This window comes from Stenella coeruleoalba (genome assembly GCF_951394435.1).
Source record: "Stenella coeruleoalba genome assembly, chromosome: 16".
NCBI classification, from domain to species: domain Eukaryota; kingdom Metazoa; phylum Chordata; class Mammalia; order Artiodactyla; family Delphinidae; genus Stenella; species Stenella coeruleoalba.
Window position 1 is genome coordinate 770,911 of NC_137162.1, and position 27,555 is coordinate 798,465.

The window sequence follows — 27,555 nt, forward strand, 5'->3', positions numbered from 1 at the left end:
GCCCGCCCCGTGCAGCGGGCAGAGCTCTGGGGGCTCCTGTCGTGACCCCAGGGCTGGCCGGCCAACCTGGGAAGCCAGAGGTCACCCTGTGGAAAGGGGATGGCGTGTGGGTACAGAAGTGACCCCAAGGCTATACACTCATCGTCCCGTGCGACGTGCACCAGGTGTGGATCTGAGGCAGGAAACTGATTCACTGTCCCTGGTCCACTGGCGGGACTCTATGTCCTGCAACCTCGGACCTTATGGCCATCCGCCAGTTTCCTCATCAATGGGCTAGCGGGTTCTCTGCCACACCCCCAGCTATTTGTATAAAAAACACATTTCAACAGTTTGAGAATCAGGCTTCTGCATTATATATCAGAAATCATGGGATACAGCTAACAGAGCGCTCAGATGAAAAGTCACTCTTTTTTACTTATATTAATTACTAAGAAAAGGTGAAAATAATAAAGCAAGCATCCAATTCAATAAGAACTAAAAACACAGCTAAGTTAAGCAGACAGGAGGACGAGATAAGAACCAAGGAAGAAATTAATGATTTAAAAAATAAAAAATGATAGGATCAATAAATGAATCCAAAAGCTGGTTCTTAAAAATAGGAAAACAATAACATTTAAAAATAAGTTAGCTAGCCTAATCAAGAAAAAAAGAGAGATACAGAAAATAAGGAAATAAGAAGAAAAATCAGCCCCAGATACAGAGAAAATGGAAAACAACCATAAATGACTACTTTGTTCAACCCCATGCATATTACAATTTGGATGAAATGAATGCTTTTCTAGGAAAATATAAATTACCAAATTGAGTCAGGAGGAGCCAGTTACCACAGATGAGAGTGTTGCGAAAGAGCTGCAACAGTACACACGCGTGCAGCACACACACGCACACACACACACACACATCCATACACATGTACACATACGCCAGACACACACACGAGCATATATGCACACGTACATATCCACACAAAGACCCCCACACACATACACAAAAGCACATATACGCACATCACACACATGCACACACACACACACACCTGCTCAAAACAAGAAGAGAAAATGTCCAGTTTCACAAGCTCTAGTGAACCTTTAAGAAACACATAATTACAACGTTATGAAAACCAGTTCAAGAGCGCAGGAAAAAAAGGAAAAAAGGACAAGCTTCCCAATTATTTGTTTGAGAAGAAACCGCAGGACAACCTTACGTACTGAGGCGCATATTGTAAGCGCAGTGCTCGCAGTGCAGGAGTAGGACCTTTCCTCACGGCCCAGAGGGAAGCCCACGGGGCTGCGGGGCACAGGCAGGAAGCAGCCACGCGGAGGGCTCTGCGGAGCTGCCTCCTGGGCGGTCAGTGGGCCCCACCTGGGCAGACGCCCGGCCTTCTATCCAAGCTCCTCTGCACGCTCAGCTTTTGGAGGGAGCGGAGGAGGATTTCAGGGGGAAACGCGTGGCGCCCCACAAGTTCCAAGTTGATTCTTGGGGAGATAAAGCAAAGAGTGGGCCTGACCTGAACTGTCTTTGCTAAATGAAATACCATCCGGCAAAAAATAACTTTTGTTTTCCACTCTTAATATTTAAGGCTGCTGTAAAACTGGAAACAGGAGTTTTAATATTTAATGCTCTAGGACTCTGAAAGTCTTACTACACAATGTCTGTGAGACACTTCCTCGGTGGGAATAAATACTTTATAACTGCTATGCGTATGGTGCCGGATGTCTTTATGAATAAACAAAGACATGTTTGAGAACCATCTGTGAGGACTAATTGCTGGCTAATTTGACAGGGACTGGAGCCTTCTCCCTCCAAGGTGGTGCACGGCTCCGGACGCCGAGGAAGAAGGGTGTTTAGGTTTCAAAGTGATATCCAGGGAGAACTTCTTTTGTCATGTGTGTACACTTGTATCCATATTTCATCATGCGCTGGGCTCTAAACTTTAGCTAAGAAAACCTAGACACTTGTCAGAAAATGTGTCAGACGTCTTCCCTCCCTCCTACTGCCCTGTGATCTGCATTTGCGTCCTAACCTTCACCAACGGGCACAGCTAAAGCCCTGGTGAGGATGGCGGTTGGGGGTGTCTCAGGAAACACAAAGCAGCCGTGAATTCAACAAGAGAGAAGTCTACTTCTTTCTCACAGGAGGCTACCCAGGACTGAGCAGCTGCCCACAGAGGGGACCCGGGCTCCTTCACCCCAGCACAGAGGTTTCCTCTTCATGGCACAAAGTGGATGCTCAAGCTCCAGCCTTCATAGCCACTGTCCCACCAGCAGACAAAAGGGCCAAAGAAGGGGCTGCTCTCCCTTTGAGCACACTCCCCTAAGGCTGCATTGCAGTGACCAGAGCTGGGTTACTTGGCCATACTGGTCATAAGGAAGGCAGGAACTGGGGACGTCTTGTGCCTGCTAAAAGCTGGGATCTATTCCCGAGGAAGAAGGGGAGAAGACAGAGTACGACAAGATCTCCCCGAAGCCTGGGAGGCCAGGTGAGGGAGGTCTGCTCTACTGCCCCTCTGCTGCCGACTGTCAAATCAAATCATCCACGACACTTTCCTGTTTGCAGGCTGGCCTTCTGGGCTCTGGCAGCCACGGCACCAGAGCCCAGCCCCGCCCAGGGCACCAAGACCCACCCCACCCTGCCCGCCAGCTTCCCCTCCCGGTCACCTCCGCCCGATGCCTGCACCCACCTCCCCTGCTCCTTCAGCCTCCCACCCACAGAGGCCCCAGGGGACCTTCTCTCACCCTGGACTTGGGCAGCTGTGCCCTGCGGGAGCATCTTGGGGATGGGGGTGCCACTCGGGGTTCATGGCCCCACAACGCAGGGCCCACAGGAGCTTCTTGTCACCCACTCGCTCACCCTCCTCCACGCCCAGTCCTCCCCAGACCACCTGGCCTCTCTCAGCTTCCCAGGCAAAGCGCCCGCCGGCTGACCCCTGGTTCTGGTCCACCCGCCCGGCCCGCGGACCCCGGCTCTGAGTGGGCCCAGCTCATGGTTCATTCCGGCTTGGCTGTCATCACAGTAAAAGAAGATGCCCCTGCTTTAAATGTCGCTTCGCTGCATTTTGAAAAATGCATACGACCACGTGCCCAACTGTCCAGTCAAGACGTGGACCTTGTATGCCACCCCTCCCCAGTCAGGCCCCCACCCGATTTCTGTCACCTCAGTGTCCCTTTGCCTGTCCTAGAATTTTGTGGAAACGGGATTGTGCAGATGGTTTCCACGCCTGGTGCTTTTGCCCCGATTCATCCACCTCGGGGTCGTGTGGCTGGTTCACTCTCGTTGCCGAGTTGTGGTCCACCGTGGCTGTGCCACAACTGTCTACCGTTGGGCGTTTGGGGTTGTCTCCACCTTGGGGCCATTCAGGATAAAGCTGCTGTGTAAATTTCTCGTACACGTCCCTGTGCGTACATGTGGTCATTCCTCTGGGTCAATGCCTGGGAGAAGGATTTCTGGGTCAGAGAGTAGCGGGATGTTCAACTTTATTAAAAACATCGTTTTCCAGTGATAGCACATTTCATATCCCCACAAGCAGTGCGGAAGAATCCCAACCTCCACCTTTGTCGGCTGTCTCCATTGTAGCCGTTCTAGTGGGTCTATGGCGACATCTCTTTTTGAACATTTGTAATTTGTATTTCCCTGATTACCGACGATGTTGAGCACCTTTTCACGTGCTTATTGGATATTCAAATATCTTGTATTTTTGAGAGTCTTTTCAAGTTTGTGCCCGTCTTTCAAAATTTGTGTTGTCTTTTTATTATTGGTCTATTGGCTTTCTTTCTATAACCTGGATACATGTCCTTTGTTAGATGTTCACTGTGGTTATTTTCAACCACCCTGTAGTTTGCCTTTTCATCTTAACAGTGCCTTTCGAAGAGCAGAGGCTTCACTTTGGATGAGGACAGCTTTCTTTCTTTTCCTTTGATGCCATTTTTTATTTCCTACCTAAGAAACCGTTGTCTGCTCCAGGGTGGTGAAGTATTTTGTTTTACTCAAGAAGCTGTACGCACTTAAATTTTCCTTTTAAAGTCTACCTATGGTCCATCTCAAATTAGTTCTGTCCATGGTGTGATGCAGGTTCCAGGCAATTCACGGCCCACTTGTTCTGGCATCACTTGTTGCGAAGACTTTCCTTTTCCCCCTTGAAGTGGCACATGTGGCAAAAGCAATGGACCGAATCCATGTGGGTCTGGTTCAGAACTATTTATTCTGTTCTATCGGTCTATTCATTTGTCTTTCACCAACACCACACTGTCTGAAACACCGTGGCTTTATTTATTTTTTATTTTTTGCCGTACGTGGGCCTCTCACTGTTGTGGCCTCTCCCGCTGCGGAGCACAGGCTCTGGACGCGCAGGCTCAGCGGCCATGGCTCACGGGCCCAGCCGCTCCGCGGCATGTGGGATCTTCCCGGACCGGGGCACGAACCCGTGTCCCCGGCATTGGCAGGCGGACTCTCAACCACTGCGCCACCAGGGAAGCCCACACCGCGGCTTTAGAGTAGGTGTTGAAATCCAGGAGTTTGAGTCCCCCAACTTTGTTCTTCTTCCTCAAGGCTAGCTTGGCCATTCTAGGCCTTTGTGTTTCCATATAAATTTTAGAATCAGCTTTCAATTTCCAGGAAAGCACTTCTGGGATTCTGACTGAGATTTCATTGAGTAGAAAGATCAGCCTGGGGAGAAGGACATGTCACAGATAAGCTCCAGTTCACGAGCTCAGCGATCCTCTCCTTTCACGGGGGTCTCCTGGAGTTTCGCACAGCAAGATGTTGTAGTTTTCAGTGGAAAAGTACTAACACATCTTTTGTTAAATTTATCCCAAGGTAGTTGGTTTTGATGCTATTTTAAATGGTACGTTTCTGCCCTTCTCTGTTGGTTGTCAGTATACACAGATACAATTGATATCCACGCATAGCACTGTATCCTGCTCCTTGCCAAGTTCACTTAGTAGTAGTTGTAGTAGTTTTGTAGATGCCACAGAATTTTTTACACCCATGATCACTTTGTTTACGAATAAAAGCCCATCAACTTGAAAAGTGCTTAATTGTCTTTTACCTTTAATAAGACACCTCCCCAGACACCAAAGGCCCTACATCATCTCCCCCAAGTCTCTTTCCTCCCCATTAAGAGCCAGACTTCTTAAAGAATTATGTACCCAAGTCTTTCCCTCTGCCTCCTCTCCCTCGCTCACTCTTCCACCCCCTCCAACACCCCCCCTCCCCCCCTCCAGTTAGAGATGTAGCTATTCCTGAGTCACCGGCCTCCTCCCCCGGGTGCTGTTAAACCCGACACTGGCTTCCCAGGGCTCACCTCACCACTGTCTGGGCCACATTTGACCTGGCCGATCCCTCTCTCCCCCTTGCCTTGGCTTGTGGACTCAGCCCTGCACAGGCCTCCTGTCCACCTCTCCAGTCTCCCCCGCACCTGCTTCCTGCCCACGGCCCAGGGGTCTCAAGAGCTGCCTCCAGCACTCCTCGCCCCGCCACGCTCCCCCTCTGCAAGCTCACCCGCACGCCGTCACCTCTGCACACCTGCTCACAGGCCTGAGCCTCCAGCCCCGGACCTCTCCTCCCAGCTCAGACACCTCCCACAAATGTGGGCTCTGAGCACCCGATCCACATGTCCCACAGAGAAGGCCCGACGTCCTCCTGAGCCCCACTCCACCCGCCCTCTCCCGGAGCTCCCCAGGCTGGCCCGTGCCCCCATCCACCCCCAGGTGTGTAGTCCCCTGGCCCTCCCTGGCGCCACATCCATCACCCAGTCTTCACCTGGCGCCCACGGAACATGCTCAGACCCACGCACACCGCTTAAAGCAGTAGGAACGAGAACCCGCCCTGGCAGTCGCGCTCTCCTGCCCCCACCCCCATCCGCACTGCTGTGCCCCCCACCCCGCGTGCCCCTCCCCAGGCCTTGGCAAGCGCTACTCCTTGGACATCCTCTCCCCTTCCTTCTCTGTCCAGCACCTGGCCCCTCTTTCAGACCTCAGCCCAACTGCCCTGAGCTTGGGGCACTCTCCCCAACACCCACCTCGGGACCACACCCCTCTACAAGTGGCCTGGCTCCCGCGCTTGCCCTGGCGGCGCCCCGGGCGCACAGTTACTCCGTGCGGGTGTGATGTCCTCTCCCCACGGGGGCGGCCGTCCACCCGGCTGCCTTTTCAGGCCCAGCTCAGCCCCGGCCAGTGGCAGGGGGCAATTAACTATTTGCAGGATACATGAATGAATGAGCTAAGGAATGCAGGACCGCTTTGTGGGAGACTGCGAGGGGGTTTCAGCAGAGGGTCAGGGCCCGAACCCTGGGCATCCTGGACCGGCAGGGACCCAGATCGGAACCCGCGGCAGCTGCACTGGGCAGCCCCGCTACGGGGTTGAGCAGGGGCGGGAGGCGGGGCAGAGCCTGCGGACCCGCCTGCGAGGACGCGACCCCGGTCAGGCGGGCGCCTCGCCCTCACGTCCTCTACGAGGGGCTGAAGGCTCTCTCACCGGGTGGGCGCCGGAGCGCTTCGCCTCCGGACAAGTATGGCCCCGCCGCCGACCCGTAGGTCCGGCGCCCTTCTCTGTCGCTAGGCAACCCCTGGGCCGCGGAGATAAAGCCAGCGGACGTTGGGCAGCGGGCGCCTCAGACGCCGGCGCCATGGACCCGGTCATAATGCAGGAGCTGGCCCGCGCCGAGAGCCAGCAGGGTGGGTGGGGGGCCGGGACCCGCCCGCTCCCCGCCCCTGGGGAGACCCCGGGACCCGCCGGTCACCGCCCTCCCACCGGGAGGCTGTCCCCACCCTGTTGACCCCCGCCCTGCCTGATCCAGTGACCCCTTGAAGCCAGCGCTTCGAGGATTTGTCTGACTTGGGCAAACTAAGGCGCCTTTTTAAAAGGAAGCCTTTCGTCCTTCCTAACCGTTCCTCAAGGATTGTTCACCTCACGCTGCTCCTGAAGCCGGAGCCGCAGGGCTGCTGCGGGGCCCGGAGGGCTGAGCTCGGGGCATCTCGCTGCTGGGCTCCTTCCCCCGGCGAGGACCGGGCCAGCGCGGGGGCCAGCACGGGCTTGCCTGCCCGACCCCAGCCCTGTCCCGGGTCCTCCTGACCGTCCCCACTGCTGCTTGGTGGGGCAATGGCTGCGTGATGACCAAATCTGCCTCAACTCCTGTCCTGATAGATGCTGCGTCCCTGAAGAGGGCTTATCAGTTGATCAAGTCCGCCAACCTGGGGAAATCAGAGTTCGACCCCACAGAAAGCTTCAGCCCCGACCTGTTTGTTTTGTGTGCAGAACAGGCCCTGAAGGTGAATAATCCCAGGGGTCCTAGGGAGGCGCCTTCAGGGGACCCCGATTTCTTGGTTTGTACTAGAATCGGGAAGCGGCAGCCCCTGGTGGGTGGTCCACTGGGCCGCCCCCTCTGCGAACCTCCTGGGGGGGGGGGTCTGTGTTCTTGCGCAGATGGGGCAGCCCGAGATGAGCGAGGACTGCATCCGGATGTACTTCAAGGTGAAGGGGCCGGTCACCCAGTTTCTGGGCCGAGCGCACCTGTGCAGGGCCCAGCTGTGTGCGCCCAAGTCCACCGAAAACATGGTGAGAGGCGATTCCGGGCCCTGTCCCAGCGTCCCCGCCAGCCCTGCGCGCTGCTTCCGCCGGATTTTCTTTACTGTCCTTTGGATCGTGAAGGCTTGGTGTGCACAGCCTTGAGTGTCTTGGCGAGGTGAAGCGCACCCTTAGCTAGCTTGCCATCCTGAAATGAATATGTAGTTGTCCTACTGTGTTTTTCCCCTGAGAGGTTGCTTCCATTCTCCTCAAAGTTCCACGGCTTGTACCGCCGCAGTTAAAATTCCCCCACCTCCAGACGGCGTCAGGCTAGACTCACCTTAAAACGGCTTTGTTGGGAGTTGGGTGACCAGATTCTTCTTCAGTGAAGTGAGATGCCGCATTTCCCATCTGTGCTTTTCCCTGAGGGGTCTGGCTTGTGTCCTTTTGACCTCTGCCCTTTGTGTCCCCGTGCCTGGTGGTGCCTGCAGCACAGGTGGGGCGCAGGGTGGGATGGGGGTGGACTTCCAGGCTTCCAGGGAGGGGGCGGAGCTCCTGAGAGCTTCTGTGGGCGTCCACTCCCCCTGTTGACACCCTGGGGGCCAGGCCGTCTTCAGAGAGGCTTAACGTTCAGGGGAGTGACGGTGAACAGTGATTGATGTTCTAGTAGCAAATTTGATCTAATTGTGCATTCTTTATGTTGTTTAGGAGGAATTTGAAAATTGCGTGACTCAGTATATGAAGGCAATCAACTTTGCAAAAGGAGAACCAAGGTGAGCATGACGGAACGGCCGTTTCTAACTGAGTGTGTACAAGGTTTAGAACCAGAACTTACCAGGTGGTTCTGTCTGTTTGGACGCCGGGGTTTTTGTCTTGTTTTGTTCGTGTTTTACTGCATCTATGGCTGTGGGCTCACGTCTCTAGCGTTGGAGCTGGGCCGCGTGCACACTGGACCCTTTAGCTGCACCCTCTTCCCTGTGCAAAGGTCTCTATGACCTGCAGATGCCTTTTGCCTGCTTTCTCTGTGGGAACCTCGCCTTTGACCAGTCCCCAGGCACCTCCCTTTCTTGTCCTCTCTGGGGGGTTGGCATCTGGGCTCCCTCCCTGCCCTGCCCCCACCGACCTGTGCTCCCCCTGGCAGATCGCCTGGCCCACGGCTTCGTGTCTGGAGGTTTGATTCCTCTGAAACTCCAGCACAGTTTTCTACTTAATTACTGCTTAAATATTATTGAAATTGTTAAGTTTGCATACAAACTGGTATTGATACAGCCTATTTAAACAGGACACAACGTTTAAAGCACATTTAAGTATAAACCCTAGGTTCATTCATTCCTTCTCCCAGTGTCGCTGTGGATGGCCTCCGCTGGCCAGCCCCTGTCGTAGGTGCAGGGGATACAGGGCCCAGCTCCGCAGACCCTTCCTCAGCGGGGACATCTGGACGGCAAGGCCCGGCCTTGAGCCAGAGGTTCTAAGGACAGTGGGTGTTTCAGGGGGACCATGCCCTGGAGCCCTGAGCCCACGCTGTGGGCACCCTTGGGGAGGGGCCTGGTCAGTGCTGCACTGCAGGGGTCTTGGGGGGACGTGCAGACTGCCTGGGGAGGACCAGGAGCCTTGGGGGCTGATGAGGGGTCTGAGTAGACCCCACGAAGGAGCAGGCAGCCTTGTCTTCCTGCTGGGCCTGGCCCGCCCTCCTCTGGGTCGCAGCGGTCATCGGCAGCACCGTCCATCAGGCAGCCAGCACCGCCAGGTACCTGGGTCCTGCAAGGCAGAGGTGGCCCCTCCAGAGAGGCGCCTGGGTTCCCTCACTTGGGTTCTCCTGGGGGCTCCTGCAGCCCTCAGGGAAAGGCCCAGCTTCTCGGGGCGCTCTGCTTCTGCCCCAGCATTCCTCCTCACCCACCGTGCACTTCATCCGCTCGCATGGGGACCCCACCCAAGCCGCTTTCCCTGTACTGCTCTCCTGGCTGATTCCTCCAGGCAGCCTTCCTCGATGCCCCCTGCACTTGCCCATTCTTGTCTATCCCTTGAAAGCCGAAGGAGGCCTTCCTCATTGGGTACTTTTATGGGGAGCTGATCGCTTTCCAGAATGGCCAAAAGAGTGATGGGATTCTCTGGTCTGGACCCAGGAGCCTGTGGCGGGGTCTGAACTGGAGCCACCTACGCGGCTGAGCAGGGCACGTGGCTGCCTCTGGGAGGATGCTGCGTCCACCCGACATGTATATCTGGCAGCCAGGCCAGGGCGGCTCGGGCAGGGCTGTTGCACCTGCCAGAGACAGCGGCCCTGGGTTCCCTCAGGAAGGGGCTCAGGACGGACTGGCTCTGGGTGAGCCTCACCCACCCTCTTCTTGTGCCCCAGGTATTACTTCCTGGTGTATAATGCATCGGTCCTCTACTGGCAAATGGTGAGGCCATTTCGCAAGCCTGGGTATTATCACCGCCTGATCCCCAGCCTCTCCCAAATCGTGAGCGTGTTGAGTCAGACTGAGGAGGAAGACAAAGGCTGGCGGGCCGAGCTGATGCTGTGAGTCCCCAGACACCCGGCAGACGCTGGCCTTCGCCTCCCCGCTCCCGTGACCACATCTCACACCGCGGCCCTGGCAATGCGCTCTAGCCCGAGGTTAGAATCAGGTTTCGTGTGTCTTGTCTGCACATGTTTCTAAACTCTGCAGATGGCATCGCAGTGTCCTGATCAGACAGGTGTTACCACAAAACACGTGCTTCTACTCAGAACCCAGGGAGTGGGAGCCTGTGTCATAGTCCTGGCTCGTGGTTTTGAAAATAAATAAGTTGTGAATCTAGTAGACATTCTAGCAACATACAGCTTGGCCCGAGTGCTCACGCATCCAGGTGGCCCCACTTAGGGAAGCTTGCCCTGAGCGCATAACCCCAGGGACAGACAGCCCTGCGTGGATGTCAGCAAGTGGTCCCCAGGCGGGCTGAAAGGCGCTCGGTGACACTTTCCTGTATTTGGGTGGCATTGTTTGCGGCCAGTGACTTTGTGGATGCTACTGGCGGGGCCCAGAGGGTCGGCCCTGAAGTTGGAATCCAGAGTGTGCAGGCGTTCCTCACCTGCCTTACAGCTATTTGGGGAGGCTTTAACCGAAAATAAGTAAAACTATGCTCTTTCTGTAAAACACCGTTGTTTGAGTCCTTGGTACTCACAGCCAAACAGTCCCCTTTCCCTTTGCAGGCAGTGGCTGAGCTTTCCAGCCCTGGCCTCAGCTCAGTGAGCCCCATACTGGGCGTGGGGTAAGGAGCTGGCCAATCCCTGCATCTTTCTGAAATTTGTAAAACATGAAAATATAATAACCGGGTTATTAGGCGTTTGCAGCAGAAAATGACTTCATCCAGGTTTAATATGGACGATTTCTGTATTATCCAGGGAGCTTCTGGAGTGTTATCTACAAGCTGGAAGAAACGAGGAGGCCACGAAGTTTTGTGCCACTGCAGCCCCGTTCATCAAGGCTAATGCGCCACAGAAGTATCGACAAATATTTGCTCTTATGGTAAGTTGGAATATTCCAAACTGTAGAAAGAAGTATTTTCTTAAGCCATTGTTCAGGAAACTATGTATAAAAAACAGACAAGACCATCCACTGAGAGATACAAAAACATACATACATATGTACCAGCATGAACAGAGCAAAACAAAATCTTTTCCTTCGTTGTGACTGAGTATTTCCTTTTTAACAGCACTGAATTTTTTAAAAAGTGAGCAGAAAATTAGTAATTTAAGTAATTACGGCAACAGTGTGTAAAGAGCATTCATCACCTATTAATTGTTTATATAGGAATCAAATTGTATAAGAAAAACTAAACATAAAGCATAATAAATGAGAAAATAATTGTTAATTACGGAATTTTACTTTTAAAGGAGGAATGTTTGTAAAATAATAGCTAAATAAGATATCTGGTCTTTCCCTAATTATTTGCTCAAATCTCTGTTAATATTCTGTTTTCATCTTACAACAGGTCCGACATGAATTAATGGATGAGCTTCAGTTAGAGGAAGAAGAGAGAAGCTCTGTCAGCCTGTCTGTCACTTTCCAGATTAATGTGCTAAAAGCGTAAGTGCTTTGGGAAGGGGGATGGGCGCCGACCAGTCTCTGTGCCCGGGGCGGGGCGGGGCGCACGTGCAGGGATGGTGAGGCTGGATGGCGGGCTCGGCCTTGCCTCCCTTTACTGAGAAGCTCCGGGGAGGATGCCAGAGTGAGTGCAGCTCGTCAGCAGTGAGGAGGGTGGTTTTAGAAGAGAGGGACGGCAGCCATGTCAGATGCTTCAGTTGGCCCTGCCAGAGGAAGCTTGAGACCTGGCCATGAGCTTGAACAAAAAGAGAGTAGTCGTGGGTGAGACCCTCATGGGACTGGGTGACAGTGCATGGGGGAGATTATACCGAGGTAGAGACCTGCTGTGGCGAGAGGGAAATAGATGGTAGAGAACCTGGTGTGTGTGGTGAGGAGATCCCGGTGTGTGTGAGTGAAGAGAACCCAGCGTGTGAGGAGATCCTGGTGTGGGTGCGTGAGGAGATTCCAGCGTGTGAGTGAGAAGATCCCGGTGTGAGTGGGGAGGACAGCTGTCCAGGGGGAGGCAGGTGCTGGTCTGGGTTGGATCTGGGCAGATGGGAAGGGCCAAGCCTCCCTTTCGGTGGGCTCTTGGTGTGGGACTCGTTCTGGGTACAGGGCCTGTGCACGGTGTCCTCGGGATCCATCCTTAGTGATGGAGGGAGATAGAGCCTGGGCTGGCAGTGAGGGAGGAGGGCGTGAGAGGTCATCAGGAGAATGGAGAAGGAGAAGGTGTTACCTTAGACCTTCTGTTCAGTGAGGACACAAGTTCATGGACTTCAGATTTTTTTAGGATAATTTAAAGAAATCTGACAGGATCTTTTGGTTATTTAATATTTGATTAAATCAATCTATATTCTAGAAAACTGGATAAAAATGATTTATCTGAAGATACCAACAAAATTCTGAAGGATACCTATAAATGTTTAAGTTATTACGATCACCAGAACTTGCCTTCGGTCAGAGAGGAAAAGTAAGTGTTTATGTTTCTGCAGTTTCACATCTATGTACAGCATTTCGTAGCTATAGGAGAATGTGGAAAACCACACAACCATCATTACGGAAGCAAGCGTCAGGCATCGTGGAGGTGTCAGTGTTTCCCTCTAGTCTTTTCATGTCCTGAGGTGTGTACTGCTTGGCAGCACCTGGGTTATGAAACTTCACATCGTACTTTTTAAAGGTCAAATTCGACTTCTAATCACAAGTGCTTTTCAAGTTACGACACCATCTTACACCTTCTGAATAGACGCCTCACAGCTGAGCCGCAGAGGAGCGTGCCTCTCCCTGAGCAGTTCCGTTGTCAGCTCTCTGCTGCCTGAGTCCTGCGAGCACTGCTCAGAGCTCAGTCCTGGATCGGATTCCTGGGAACTTGTAGTTGAGCCAGAGGCTGAAAGAAGGGTCTGGAATGTACCCCCAGTTCAGCTCTTTCATCAGGTTCTCTGAGTTGCTCTAACTCAGAGCAGGTCCTGCTCGTCCCGTGCCTGGGCACAGCCTCCCTGAGGGGCCCTGGGAGGTTCCAGAGGGGGGACCGTGGGGACAGAGGGGACCACATGACACCAGGACACCTGCCCCACCTCCTAGGACTGCACTGACTCCACTGCAGGTCCACTCCCTGCTGGCGAAGTGGAACTTTTTTTCATATATTTATGGACATTTTGTTTCCTCTCGTTAATTTTCCAATGATTTCTTTTGCCCAGTTTTTAAAAAGTAGGTTGTAAATCATTTTACTAAGGACTTGCAAAAGCTTTTTCTGTTTCAAAATTTGAGCCCTCCAATTCCAGTATAGTTATCAATTGTGTCAGTATGTTTACTTTTTAGGTCTTTTAAAACAATTTTTGATGTACAGATGTGTTTTATTTTTATTTTTTTATTTATTTATTTTTGGCTGCACTGGGTCTTCGTTGCCGCGCACGGGCTTCTCATAGCGGTGGCTCCTCTTGTCGCGGAGCCTGGGCTCTAGGCGTGCGGGCTTCAGTAGCTGTGGTGCACGGGCTTAGTTGCTCCACGGCATGTGGGATCTTCCCGGACCAGGGCTCGAACCTGTGTCCCCCGCATTGGCAGGCCGATTCCTAACCACTGCGCCACCAGGCAAGTCCCCAGCTGTGTTTTATTTAAGATAAGAATAATTTGAGCTGACGTTCATCCCCCAGCATCCTGGACCAGGCTCCATTTGGACCCGTCAGGGAGTCCCCACGCTTCTGGCCCAGCAGCCCGGTCTGTGGGCGCTGACCTGGCTCCCCCAGGAGCCCCGGCATGTGGCCTGCACGGAGCCAGCTGCGCCCCTGCTCCTGCGCCCGCCACACGCCCCCCTCCCCCACCCCGCCTGTGGGCCTGTGGCTTCGCGGTTGCCAGGTTACTGCATGTGGCTTGTGATGTGGCTTCCCGAGTGCTCAGCCCAGCTGCTCCCCAGGCCTGGGAGGGGCGTGGCCCCTGCTGGCCTGGGTCACAGGCTCAGCCGCTTGGAGATGCTGTCTGTGGGGTCAGGTCCTTCCTCAGCCCTGAGGCTCCAGCCGTCTGTGAGGCGCCCGCTGACCCCTCCCCACCTGAGCGTCTGTATCTAGAATTCGGGTAGAAATAAAAGTTCTGTGAGGTTAAGACCGAAAAAGCACTGAAAATCGGTGCTGGCTCCCTGTGTGGGTTCTCCCTTCTTCCCTGCACAACAGGCCCAGGTGGCTGGAGCTCGGGGAGGTCAGAGGGGCTGTGGGTCTGGAGGCCCCACCAGGGTGCTTGGAGGTCCGGGCTGCACGGGTCGGGGCAGAGGGCAGGAACCTGCACCCACCCCCGTGAAGGGAGACGGGAGGGCGCCCATTGCAGCGGACAGGGTGCTTGCTTCCGGGGTGGGTGCTGGGAGGTGGAGGTGTCGGATAATGTTCTCCCGGCTGAGAAGCGTCTCTGAGACTGAAAAACAAAGCAGGCAGCTCTGTAAAGTGCAGTTAGGAAGTTCATTGCGGGGACGGACACACGGGCAGGACCGGTCTGCGGACAGCAATCCAGAGGCGTCCGCAGCTGTGCTCCGAGCCACCAGAAGGGGCGCAGGGGACTTGAGGAGGACTTAAAGGGGCAGAGCTAACACTGGCACCTGACTACCAGTGGGACCGAGGGGCTACCTCCCCTGGGGGTTCCGTGACCACTGTCAGCACAGGGCACTCTTCAGTTTTCGTATCAGGTGAAGGCAAGGGTTAGCATTGCCGGGGCTCCTCTGCTTTGGACGCATTCCTTGTGAGTGGGCGGAAGCTGGGTCGCGGTCACTAGAAGGAGGCGGGGGTGAGACTGCGGGCCTGAGAGGAGCTGACCAAGTGCAGCCCGTGTGGTCCAGCCACAGTCAGGTTATGACGCCTGCCTCGGAAAGAGCAGGGAGGTGTTGGCTTATCCCCAAGGGAGGCTGGCATGTCTGGGGACGCTGCTGGTGGCCACTGTTGCTGGGGACCAGGGGTGCCGCTAAACACTCCACCGTGTGCAGGACGGGTCCCCACCCAGCAGAGAACTGCCTCATCAAGACGTGATGGTGTCAGGCTGGGAACCATTGCCTTGATTCCTGCAGTTTTATATTAAGTCTTAAAATCAGGCAGTTTAGTCCTCTGACTGTTCTTTTTCGGAGTTGCTTAGGAGAGCCTAGGTCCTTTGCATTTCCGTGCACATCTTAGCATCAACCTGCTGATTTCCACAAAGACCACGATTGGCACTTGGTGACTGTGAGTGCTCTGGTCACGGCCCCGAGGAAATGTGTGTCTGTCTCTTGTCACCCCTGCCCCCCACCAAGGGCTCAAATGGTGATGCCCAGGGCTCACAGCCCCTCATCAGGCTGCACCTGCACCTGCCCTGAGTCAGTGGAAGTCCCTCCAAATCCTGTGTCAGGGCCAGAGGGGGCTGGGCTTAGGGACCCTCACCATAGGATTTCTCTTCTCTTCCATTTTATTCCTGCCTCCCGCAAATGACAGCTGAAGACTTATTCTACCCACAGGTGGGTGTTTCTTGTTGTCTCCTGTTGACCCAATGCTGTTTTGTTTCTGTTTCCAGAATTCTTTTGCTTTTTGAATTAGCTCATCTTTCTCTGATCTTGAAATGTGGGGAGATCACCTCTGACTGCCTCTCAGACTTGAAGAAGATGGACAGCAAAGTAGGTGGTCAGGGACTGGGTGCACCACCCCTACTCACTGTGATCTTGACATGAAAGGCAAAAAAACAAAAACAAAAACGGGAAAGGAATTCAAAAGCCCCTCACCAGGAGGGCCTAAATTGTTGTATTGGTAAATTTCCTTTCAGTCTTTTTTAAGTGCAATTCATACAGTTGAGATGATGTGATTTTTGCAGTTTTGCATCAATAGTATCATTAATGATAAATGGATCAATTTGTCAAGAGGATATAACAATTGTACATGTATATGCATCCAACATTGGAACACCTGAATATATTAAGCAAATACTAACAAATCTGAAAGCAGAAATAGACAGCAATGCAACAATAGTAGGAATCTTTAATACCCCCCTTTCAACATGGATAGATCATCCAGACAGAAGATCAATAAGTATGTATTGGGCTTGAACTACACTTTAGACAAAATGAGCCTAATAGACATCCGTAGAACATTCCATTCAATGGAGGAAAATACACATTCTTCTCAAGCGCACATGGAACATTCTCCAGGACAGATCATACATTAGATCAGCGGTACCCAACCTTTTGGGCACCAGGGACCAGTTTCAAGGAAGACAGTTCTTCCACAGATGGTGGGTGGGGGTTGTTCAGGTGGTAATGCGAGTGCTGGGGAGCGGCAGGTGACACTTCGCTCGCTTGCCTGCCGCTCACCTCCAGCTGTGCGGCCTGGTTCCTAACAGGCTGTGGACTGGTACTGGTCCACGGACCAAGGGTTGGGGACCCCTGTGTTAGATCATGAAACAAGTCTCAACAAATTTAAGATGATTTTCTGACCACAGTGGTGTGAAACCAGAAATCAGCAACAGGAGGAAAGCTAGAAATTCACAAAAGTATGGAAATTAAACAACATACTCCTGAACAAAGAAAAAATCAAAAGGGAAAAAAAGATTTTGAAACATAGGACAATGGAAATACAACATACCAAAACTTATAGAATATAGCAAAAGCAGTCCTAAGAGGGAAGTTCATAGCCGAAAACACCTACAATAAGAAAAGAGAAAGATTTCAAATAAATGACCTATATTTATACCTCAAGGAACTAAAAACAAAAAACAAAAAAACAGAACAAAGCCCAAAGTTAGCAGAAGGAAGGAAGTAACAAAGATCAGAGCAAAAAACAAATGAAATAGAGACCAGAAAACAAATAGAAAAGATCATTGAAACTGACAGCTGGTTTTTGGAAAAAATAAACAAAATTGACAAACAGCTAGACTAGGAAAAAAAGAGAAGACTCAGAATCAGAAATGAAAGAGGAGACATTACAACTGATAACATAGAAATACAAAGGATCATAGAGACTACTGTGAACAATTATATGCCAGGAAGATGGGTATCCTATAAGAAATGGATAAATTCCCAGAAGCAAACAACCTACCAAGACTGAATCATGGAGAAATAGAAAATCTGAATAGACCAGTGAGTAAGGAGATTGTATCAGTAATCAAAAAATCTCCAAACAAGGACAAGATGACTTCACTGGTGAATTCTACCAAACATTTGAAGAAGAACTAATGCTAATCCTTCAAAAATTCTTCCAAAAAATTGAAGAGAAAGGAACACTCCCCAATTCAGTTTACAGGGTGAGCATTACCCTGATACCAAACCAGACAAAGACACTATAAGAAAAGAAAATTACAGGCCAATATCCCAGATGAGCACAGATGCAAAAATCCTCAACAAAATACTAGCAAACTGAATTCAGCAGAACATTGTAAAGATCAAACACCACGATCAGTGAGATTTATCCTGAGGTTGAAAGGATGGTTTAATGTAGGCAAATCAATAAATGTGATATATCACGTTAACAGAATGAAGGGTAAATATATGATCATCTTAATAGATGCAGGAAAAGCATTTGACAAAATTCAACATCCTGTCATGATAAAAACTCTCAACAAATTAGGTGTAGAAGGAATGTACCTCCACATGACAAAGACCACATATGACAAGCCCACAGCTAACATTACATTCAATGGTGAAAGAATGAAAGCTTTTCTTCTAATACCAAGAATAAAACAAGGGCGCCCACTCTTGCCACTGCTGTGCAACATAGTACTGGAAGTTCTAGCCACAACAGTCCGACGAGAAAAAGATATAAAGGTCATCCAAATCAGAAAGGAAGAAGTAAATGTGTCTCTGTTTGCATTTGGCATAACCTGTTTATACAGAGAAAACTCTAAAGACCCCACCAAAAACCATTAGAACTAATGAGCAAATTCAGTTAAGTTGCAGGATTCAAAATCATCATCCAAAAATCGGTTATGTTTCTGTTCACTAAAAATGAACTATCTGACAGAGAAATTATGAAAACAGTTCCATTTACAATAGCATCAAAAACAGTAAAAGACTTAAGAATACATTTAACCAAAGAATTGAAAGACTTGTGCACTGAAAACTAGAAGACATTGATGAAAGAAATTGAAGAAGACACAAAGAATGGAAAAATATCCCATGTTCCTGGATTGCAAGAATGAAAATTGTTAAAATGTCTATACTACCCCAAATCACCTACAGATTCAATGCAATCCTTATTGCAATTCCAATGGCATTTCTCAAGAAATAGAAAAAAAAAAATTGTACGGAACCACGGAAGAGCCAAAGCACTCTTGAGAAAGAAGAACAAAACTGGAGGCATCACACTTCCTTATTTCCAACTATACCACAAAGCTATAGTAATCAAAACATATGGTACTGGTATGAAAATAGACACACAGACCAATGGAACAGAATTGAGAGCCCAGAAATAAGGCCACACACATAATGTCAACTAATCTTTGACAAGGGCAACAAGAAAACGCTGTGGGGAAAGGACAGCCTCTTAAATAAGCGGTGCTGGGAAAACTGGCCACATGCAGATGAATGAAATTGGACCCGTACCTTACACTGCTCACAAAAATTAAATGGATTACAGACTTTAAGACCTGAAATCGTAAAACTCCTATATGAATACATAGGGCAAAAACTTATTGACATTGTTCTGGGCAATGATTTTTTGAATATGACAACAAAAGCAAAAGTAAACAAGTAGGACTACATCAAACTAAAAAGTGTCTGCACAGCAAAGGAAACAACACAATGAAAAGGCAACCTATGGTATAGGAGAAAAATATTTGCAAACCATGTATCTGATAAGGGTTTAATATCTAAAATATATAGGGAACTCATACATCAGTAGGAAATCATCATCATCCAATGGGAAACATGGGCTAAGGACCTGAATAGACATTTTTCCAAAGAAGATACTCAAATCGTACATGAAAAGGTGCTCAACATCATCAGGGAGATAAAATCAAAACCTCAGTGAGTATCACCCCACACCTGTTTGAATGGCTGTTATCAAAAAGATGAGATGACAAGTGTTGGTGAGGATGTGGAGAAAAGGGAACCCTTGTGTTCTGTTGTTGGGAATGTAAATTGATACAGCTATTATGGAAAACAGTAAGGAAGTGCTTTAAAAAATTAAAAATAGAACTACTATATGATTCAGCAATCACACTTCTGTGTGTACGTCCAAAGGAAATGAGATCAGGGTCTCAAAGAGATACCTACACCCCCATGTTCACTGCAGCATTACTCACAAAAGCAAGATGTGGAAACAACCTAGGTGTCAGTTGATGGATGAATGGATAAAGAAAATTGTGTGTGTGTGTGTGTGTGTGTGTGTGTGTAATGCAGTGTTATTCAGCGATGAGAAAGGACATCCTGCCATTTGTGACAGTGTGGATTAATATGCTCAGTGAAAGAAGCCAGACAGAGAAACAGAATAGCCTGGGGGTTGCCAGGGCCTGGGGGTGCAGGAAGTGGGGAGGTGCTGATCAAAGGGGACAAACTTTTAGCTTTAAGACGAATACGTTTTGAGGATCTAATGTACAGTTTGGTGACTACAGTTCAGAATTTTGTAGAGTATACTTGAAATTTGGTAAGAAAGATCTTAAGCATTCTCACCAAAAAGAAAACAAAACAATAACAATGTGAGGTGATGGATGCATGAATTCATTTGATTATGGGAATCATTGCACAATGTCTATGCTTGTACACTTCACTCTTTAAATATATACAATTTTATTTGTCAATTATACCTAAATTAAAATTTTTACATAAAAATAAAGCAGAGTAGACATTTCAGAAAAAAACATTAGCAGACTTTCGAAGGTATAGTAATGCAAACTATCTAAAATGAGACAGAAAGGAGAAACACTAAGGAGGATATAGGGAACATCAGTGAGCTTGGGACGACTTGAAGCAGACTCTAATGTATATGTAATCAGAGTCCCTGAAGAATAGAGAAAGAAGGGGACAGAAAAAAAATATTTTAAGAAATAACGGCTCAAAATTCTAAATTTAATCGTCTGTAAAGAGCAGGAAATTATGTACTGAGGAACAGAGAGAAGAATGACAGCAAACTTTTTGTAGGAAATAATACAAGTCAAAAGACATAAGATCAACATCCTTAAAATATTAAAATAAAATTAAAAATAACTATCAACCGGGCTTCCCTGGTGGCACAGTGGTTGAGAGTCTGCCTGCCGATGCAGGGGACACGAGTTCATGCCCCGGTCCGGGAAGATCCCACATGCCACAGAGCGGCTGGGCCTGTGAGCCATGGCCGCTGAGCCTGCGAGTCCGGAGCCTGTGCTCCGCGGTGGGAGAGGCCGGAACAGTGAGAGGCCCGCGTACCGAAAAAGAATAAAAAAACAAAACCAAAAAAACTATCAACCTAAAAAATCTACACTCAGGGAAAATATCTTTGAAAATCAGAGGCAAAATAAGTATTTATTAAAATATACAAAATCTGAAAGAGTCTGACTTACACTACAAGAAATTTTAAAGGACTTTTTCAAGCAGAAGGAAAATGATGCCAGGCGGAAATCTGGATCCACACAAATAGTGAGGAGGACCAGCAAGGGGAGCCGCATGAGTCACACAGAGACGGAAAAATCTGTAAATCTCTTGAAAAGATAATTGCCTATTTAAAGCAAAGATAACAACATGGATCAAAAGACTCAATATTGTTAAGATGTCAGTTTTCTCCAGATTGAACTGTACATTCAATGCGATTCAATCAAAGTCCCGGCAGGAGTGTTTCAAAAATTGGCAAGCTGAGTATAAAATTTATGTGGAAATGCAAAAGATCTAGAATAGCTAAAAGCAGCTTTGAAAAAGCAGAACGATGTCAGAAGACGAGCACGACCTGATAGAAAGTCTCCATGGTTGAGACAGGGTGGCCTTGACGTGGAGACTCACAGAGACTGAGGGACAGGACAGGGTCCAGAAGGAGACCCACAAGCGCGGGGCCTCCAGCTTGCATGAGGTGCAGAGGCTTCCGGTGGGTGACAGAGCATCTCAACCACAAATGGTACCGGACAAGGAAACAACCACGTGCGAGAACGCGAGCATCGGCCCGCACTTCATACCGTGGACAGAAATCAACTCAAAATGCATCATAAACCAAAAGGTGAGTGAAAATGGTAAAACTTCTGGGGAAAACGTTAAGAGAAAACAATAAGAGGAAACTTTGTGAGCTATTATCTCACAAGCACACACCTAGTAGACGGCTAAGCTGGAGACTAGCCGCCCCAGATGGCCAGGAGCGGGACGGGAAACGGCAGCCCCTGGGAAAACAGCTGAGCAGTTTGTAGAAGTAAAGTGTGTGTCAGCCACCCACCCAGCAAATCCCAGGCCCCCGCCACCCCGCCGCCTCCAGCAGGACGCCCCGTCCAAACCCGGCAGGGATTCAAAGAAAGAAATCAGCCGTTTCATAACAGAGCGTTTGTCTGAAGTTGGTGTAGTTATTTAAAAGTTCTGTGTCCAGTGAAATTAACTATCAAAGGTGAAAAACAATTTTTTTCTAGCTTTCTCATTCAAATCTTTGCATCTTTTGGAAACATTTGAAGTTTTTCTTATATATATTTGTATCATCTAATTTTTATTTGTTGAATTTCTACCTAGTACACGAGTCATATTTTTAAATGGTCTTTGAAGTTAATGAATGTGCGTGATCGCTTTCGTTAAAACTCTCCATCTTACACAGCAACTCCTGTGCCCCGCAGGATCCCGGGGAGCTAATTGAAATCGAATGCCTGGAGTATGAATTGGAAGCTGAAAGACTTGCAAATAAAATGAAAATCTACACCCGAGAGGCTGTGGAGGTAAGTCCTTGACTGGGAGCCGCAGCAGATGCTGAACTGTTGTGCAGGTTCCCTGGACCCTGTGATTTGACTGGTGCCAGGTTTGGGGGGGAGACCTGACAGGCACGGGCCAGCCCCCTGTGCCCTGGTTTCCCACCCGTGACTGTGGCCTCTCTGGCAGGAGCTCCAGGGGCCTGGGTGTCCCCCAGCTGCCGAGGCCGGCTGCCGTCCTCCTCTGCGGCACGGAGCTGGACCCCCCACGGCTCCCAGGGCCACCTTGGCCTGGCGGACGTCTGGGTTCACGCAGCCCATTCTCTGGGCCAGGGGCTGGGGTGGGACCATCCTCTGGCCAAGCCCTCCTGCGGCCTGTGTGGAGCGGCCCACCCCAGCACACTGATAACACTTGCCATTGGTGATCGCTGAGTCCCCATGAGAGCACTTTGCCATCCTGACTCAGGTCCAGGAAGGCACACGTTGCCCCGGCTCTAGTGCGGGGCTGTCGGCCTTGCTGGGCTTGGGAAACAGAGGGGCTCCAGTGAAGTGGTGAGGTCATCACGGGATGGGGGAAGGGGGACCTCGGGGAGGGTGGAGGGCAGGTCCAGAGGACCCACACGAGCGTTCCTCCCTCGCTGCCCCCTTTGGAAATCCCTGACTTGTCTAGAATATTCCACTGGTATTTACTGAGGAGGCAGCTGTCTCTCTGAGGAGTTGGCGCACGGCAGCCTGGTGAACACGGTGGCAAAGTGACAGACCATGTGAGCTCAGCGTCCTATGTAATGCAGTCAGAGCTGGTCCAGCAGCCACCGCCCGAAAAGGAATCCAGCAATCATTTATGTTCTTTAATAAGAATCCTGCAGTTGGAAAAAGGGAACCAAAATACCCTGAAACAGAGTGATGGCGGCTGGCATTTCTTTGGGGCCCAGGTGTCCGCCCCCTGGCTCAGCTCCTGGGACCCTCTCTGGAGCCCTGGAGCCGGGCTGTGCTGCCCCTCTGGAGCAGGAGAGGCAGCGTCGGTGCCGTGAGCTCTGCCAGGGGACGATCAGCTGGGCCGGGGCTCCGCGAGTTCGAGGCCACCTGGGGGATGTGCGTGTTCCCTTTGGACTTGCCCAGGTGGCTGCCCCTGCCGGCGTTGATCTTCTCGAGGGAGGTCGTGGGCTACCTGTTGACCGCGTGCTGGTGCTGGCTGGTGGTGGCACAGAGACTGCAGGGCTGTGTCCCTCTGCCTTTGTCGGCCTCGGACCTCGGGCCAGGGGCCCTTCAGGGGCACCGGTTCAATGAGGCCTTGATGGACACATCTTGGCAGGCAGGAGTCACAGGGTCTGGACCCCAAGCCTGAGCTGGTCCCTGTGGCTTGGGAGCAGCACGAGGGGAGGCCCCGAGGTGCCAGAAGCCCATGGACATGGCTGAGCTTAGGCGGCAAGGCAGCCCTAGCGGGTGCTGAGGGAGGCATGGAGCTGGTGAGGCCCCTTGCACAGGCTGAGGCCGGCCAGCGCCTGTCTGCTGGGCAGGGCGTGTGGGGCACGGCCTGGAGGAGCTGTTCACTGGACGTCACTGGGCGTGGGCCCCATAAATATACAGGGCCAGGAGATCAGCAGCTTCGCTCAGATGGGCTCACAGAGGAGAGACGCACCCAGAGGGCGTAGAGCCCGTTCTAAGGCAGGGTCTCGACCGCAGGCCATTTCCACGGACAGACTCAGACTGTGGGCCTGGGCGCCCCCTGCGGCCTCCTGGGCTCAGGGTCGGCTGGGGCTGCCCTGGCTCGCCCTGTGCTGCGCGTTTGCCCCCAGCCTCACACATGGGCCACTGTCTTTTGTGCAGACCCAGCTGAATATAGTACAGAGACTGGACATGGTGCTCCGGCGAGCTGTGCGCCTGGGCGACCCGCGGGTCATCCACGTGGTGTGCGCCACGCAGTGGAACACCTGCCTCCCGCTGCTGCAGCACGACCTGCGGCACCATCTACGGAAGTCGCTGGCCAGCATCGCGGAGGTCCTGGAGAAGATGGACAGGTGGCGGTCCTGGGCTCTCCCCGCGGGGGGAGACAAGCGGGCGGGAGACCCTTGGGGTAAGGACGAAGTCCAACTCATTTTCCCAAAAAAGTGGGCAGGAAGGGCAGCAGGACTCCACGGCTCCCCACAGAAGGGCCAGCTTGAGAGGCCGGCAGGCCGTGGGGGAGGTGTGTCTGGAGTGCGGGGGGCAGGGCCTTGCAGGGGGGAGGCTGGGGGGCACCCGGGCGGCGCCCATCTGAGGTCGAGAGGGGCTGAGGAGATAGGGCTTTGTCAGGAGGGTCCTGGGCTGCATGGCAGGGGGATGGCAGGGCACAGGGCCTGTGGGCACGGGCACAGGGCCTGTGGGCCCAGGCGCAGGAGGGAAGGTGGAGTGGGCGGTGAGGCAGTGAGGCCCCCCGGCTGGGGGTCGCAGCCCATGGGGATGCTGCAGTTGGTCCCTGGCAGACAAGGGGTCTGGGAGACGGGGACTTGGTGTGTGGGCAGAGAGGAGCTGTGGGGGGTCACCCAGGAGGGGCTGCAGCCGCCGGGAGGGGCGGTGGGGAGAGCTGCCCTGCCCCGTCTGCTCCTGTGATTAATTAGGGTTGGGTTTCGTCGCCTACTTGAGCCCTCGGAACAGGGGTCTCGGCAGGGGAGCCAGGGGCCTGGTTGTCAGCCTGAGGGTGGGCAAGGGGGGTCCCCAGGGTCTCCGGTATGGTTCATTTCCTGCCGGCACCTGGGGGTCTTGGCTGTGAAGAGCTGCATCTCTCTTCAAATCTGGGATTTTTACCCATTTTGAAAATAGTTTCTCCTTCTGGAATCCCATGGGGATGTATGACAGGCTCCTAGCCCAGCTACCAACCCCCCCCCCCCCGCCCCCAGCGAACTTTCCACGCTCACGGCCCCACCCCCCATGTGTGACACGCTGAATTCTGACAGATTTCCTCCAGGCCATTAGTACTCTTTTATTTTACAAATTCTCTAATTTTCCTTCCTTTCTTTAGCCTATGTTTTTAAATTTTAATGACTATTTCTTCCAAAATATCCTTTTAGTTTATTTTCATATTTGCCTGATTTTTAAAAATAATGTCTTCTAGTTGCCCTCTTTTCCTCTGACAGCTCTTTTTCTGATTAACTTTATTGAGATATAATTGCACACAATAGAATACAAACATTGTTAATGTCCCTTCGTTGTGTTGTTTTTTAATCATGGGTGGGTGTTGAGTGCCGTCAAATGTTTCTTCTGCATCTATTAAAAGGTCTGTGACTTTTCTCTTTTGTTCTTTAATCTGGTGAATTATGCTGATTGAACTTTGAGTGGTGAACCAACCTTGCATTCTCTGCATGGTCCTGACATATGTCAGCGTGTTGTTAAGGATTTTTACGTGTAGGTTCATGAGGACGTTGGCCTGTGATTTTCTTCTTTTGTAATGTCTTTGTCAGGTTTTGACATCAAGGTCATGCTGAATTTATTAAATGAATTGGGAAGGTGGGAAGGATTCTTCCTCCTCTGCTTTCTGAAGGAGTTTGTGCAATCTTGGTGTTTTCTTCCTTAAATGTTTGATAGAATCCAGTGAAACCATCTGGGCCCGTCTGAAGCATTTCTTTTTCCATCCTTTCAATTCTCATCCTCTGTGGATCTTCCAATTTAAAGTGTAGAACACAGCTTTTAATAGCATGTAGTTTGGCCTCACTTCTTTCTGTCTAGTATGATAATCTCTGCCTTTTAACTGGAGTGTTTAGTCTCTTTGCGTTTAGTGTAGCTTTGAACTTGTCTACAATCTCATCATTTGTTTCCAGTTGTCCCTCTGTTCTGCTGCTGCTCTTTCCCTGCCTTCTTTGAGGTTAATTGAATTCTTTACCATTGGATTTACTTCCTCTATCAGCTTTTTTGTCCACTGTACCCTTGGGGTGGGGGGATTGCGTAGGGCTAACAGTGCACATCCTCCTTAGCTAAGTCTGTGTGAGGTGGTGCTTCCCAGCCGGCAAAGGGAAAACCTCACGCATTTCCCGTCATCTACCCCACTTTGTGTGGTTGTTGGCATGTCTTTTACTTCTCAATGTGTTATGGGCCTCATCTTACAGGTCATTGTTTTGCTTTTAGCAGCCAGTGGTTTTTTAAAGAAAATTACAGAGAAAATCAATAGTCTCTTATATTTGCCCACTTCTTTGTCAATCCCACAGGCTCGCTCTTCTTTCTTACCCTCAGATCCAAGTTTCTTTCTGCTGTTATTTCAGCCTGAGGAACTTCCTTTATTTTTTTCTTGTAATGCATGACTGCTGGTGATGAATTCTTTTGGCTTTTGTTGATCTGAAAATGACTTCACCTCACCTTCATCTTTGAAGATTATTTTCACCAGTTGCTGGATTCTGGGTTTACAGATTTTTTTTTCTTTAAACCCTTTGAAGAGGTTGTTTCATTTTCTTCTGGCCTTCGTAGTTTCTGATAAAAACCCAGCATCTGGCCCCTCTTACGTTCTGACTGTGGGTTACCTTTTCCTGTTTCCTTGCATGTCCAGTAGTTTTTTATTGTGTACCGAATGTTGTGGTTGGTGCACTGTGGAGTCTGTGGATTCTGTGATCTTTTTAAAGAGAGTGTTGCTTTTTGTTTTCTTGGGTACTTCAGTTACGGGTTGAGAGCTGGCTTCTTGTTTTGTTGGCCATATCTCTGGAAGTTTACAGTGTCTTCCAGCCTGTCTCAGTGGGGCTCAACCTCTAGCCCAGTTGCACCCGCGATCTCCGTGGGCTCGGCTGACATCTGGGGTGTGAGTGAGGGATACCCAGCTCTCTCCTCTCTGGTGGGCAGGCCTGCAACAGCTGCTCTGGTACCCGGCTCCTCTTCTCCAGCCTGGAGCAGCCTTCCCAGCCCAGAGCAGAGACCCTCCCTGTGGACGGCAGGTGCCCTGGTTCTGGGCCCAGTGCTCTGCCCGCAATGCCACGGGACACTGTCTCCAGGCAGGGTGCGGGCTCCTTCCTGAGTTCCCGCCTCCAGGGACCCCAGGCTTGTGCTGCTCAGACCCAGTGCTGTGTTTGGTCCAGCTTCACAGTGGATACTCGTGGCAGAGACTTGATCACAGTTGGAAGCAGAAGGAACTCTGAAAATTACTCATTTCTAATCCTTTTCATCTGGTCCCATTCATCCTGTTTTGACAGGGACGGAGTCTCTCATTCGAGTCTGCTGTGCTTACTCACCATCATCTCTGTGGCTTCCTTGAGCCAATGGTTTACCAGGTTGTTCCTGACGCTGGCTGTTCCGCTGTGTAGCCCTCTCCGCCTGCCGGGTTGCTCCTGACCAGGGCTGTGCCTCTGTGTAGACCTCTCCGCCTGCCGGGTTGCTCCTGACCAGGGCTGTTCTGCTGTGTAGACCTCTCCGCCTGCCGGGTTGTCCCTGACCAGGACTGTTCCGCTGTGTAACCCTCTCTCTGTGGTGTCAGCTTGCCTCAGATGGCTCCTCGCGTGGTCCAGCCCTGGATGAGTCTCGCATTATGGATTCAGGGTCAGGCTGCCCAGAGCACACAGTTCGGTGCTGGTCCAGCTCCCATTCTGTGGGCCTCCTCTTCCGCTGCCTCAACACAGAAGAAAGTGGCCTATTACTGGCTGCTGTCCAGGCTTCCGGGCAGAGTCCGTGGAACCTGCTTCCCTGATGGGAGCGCAGACCTCACCCTTGGCATCAACCAGGTGCCCTCTCCTGCCCACCACTCCCGGCCCCCGAGCAGCGGAGCGCCAGC

The 27,555-nt window shown here is 51.1% G+C and overlaps 1 protein-coding gene across 1 annotated transcript in view; it reads left to right on the forward strand.

The window, feature by feature from the left end:
- Window positions 1–6,622: 6,622 nt before the first annotated feature.
- Window positions 6,623–27,555, forward strand: part of CFAP46 (cilia and flagella associated protein 46) — a gene marked incomplete at both ends in the record, with an annotated part of 88,495 nt that continues 67,562 nt past the window's right edge. The window contains 11 exons of the mRNA XM_079900302.1: window positions 6,623–6,671; window positions 7,141–7,265; window positions 7,420–7,551; window positions 8,209–8,273; window positions 9,854–10,018; window positions 10,880–11,003; window positions 11,470–11,564; window positions 12,421–12,531; window positions 15,576–15,675; window positions 21,765–21,863; window positions 23,661–23,851. Coding sequence (XP_079756428.1) covers window positions 6,623–6,671; window positions 7,141–7,265; window positions 7,420–7,551; window positions 8,209–8,273; window positions 9,854–10,018; window positions 10,880–11,003; window positions 11,470–11,564; window positions 12,421–12,531; window positions 15,576–15,675; window positions 21,765–21,863; window positions 23,661–23,851 — 1,256 coding nt within the window. The remainder of the gene's footprint in view (window positions 6,672–7,140; window positions 7,266–7,419; window positions 7,552–8,208; window positions 8,274–9,853; window positions 10,019–10,879; window positions 11,004–11,469; window positions 11,565–12,420; window positions 12,532–15,575; window positions 15,676–21,764; window positions 21,864–23,660; window positions 23,852–27,555) is intronic.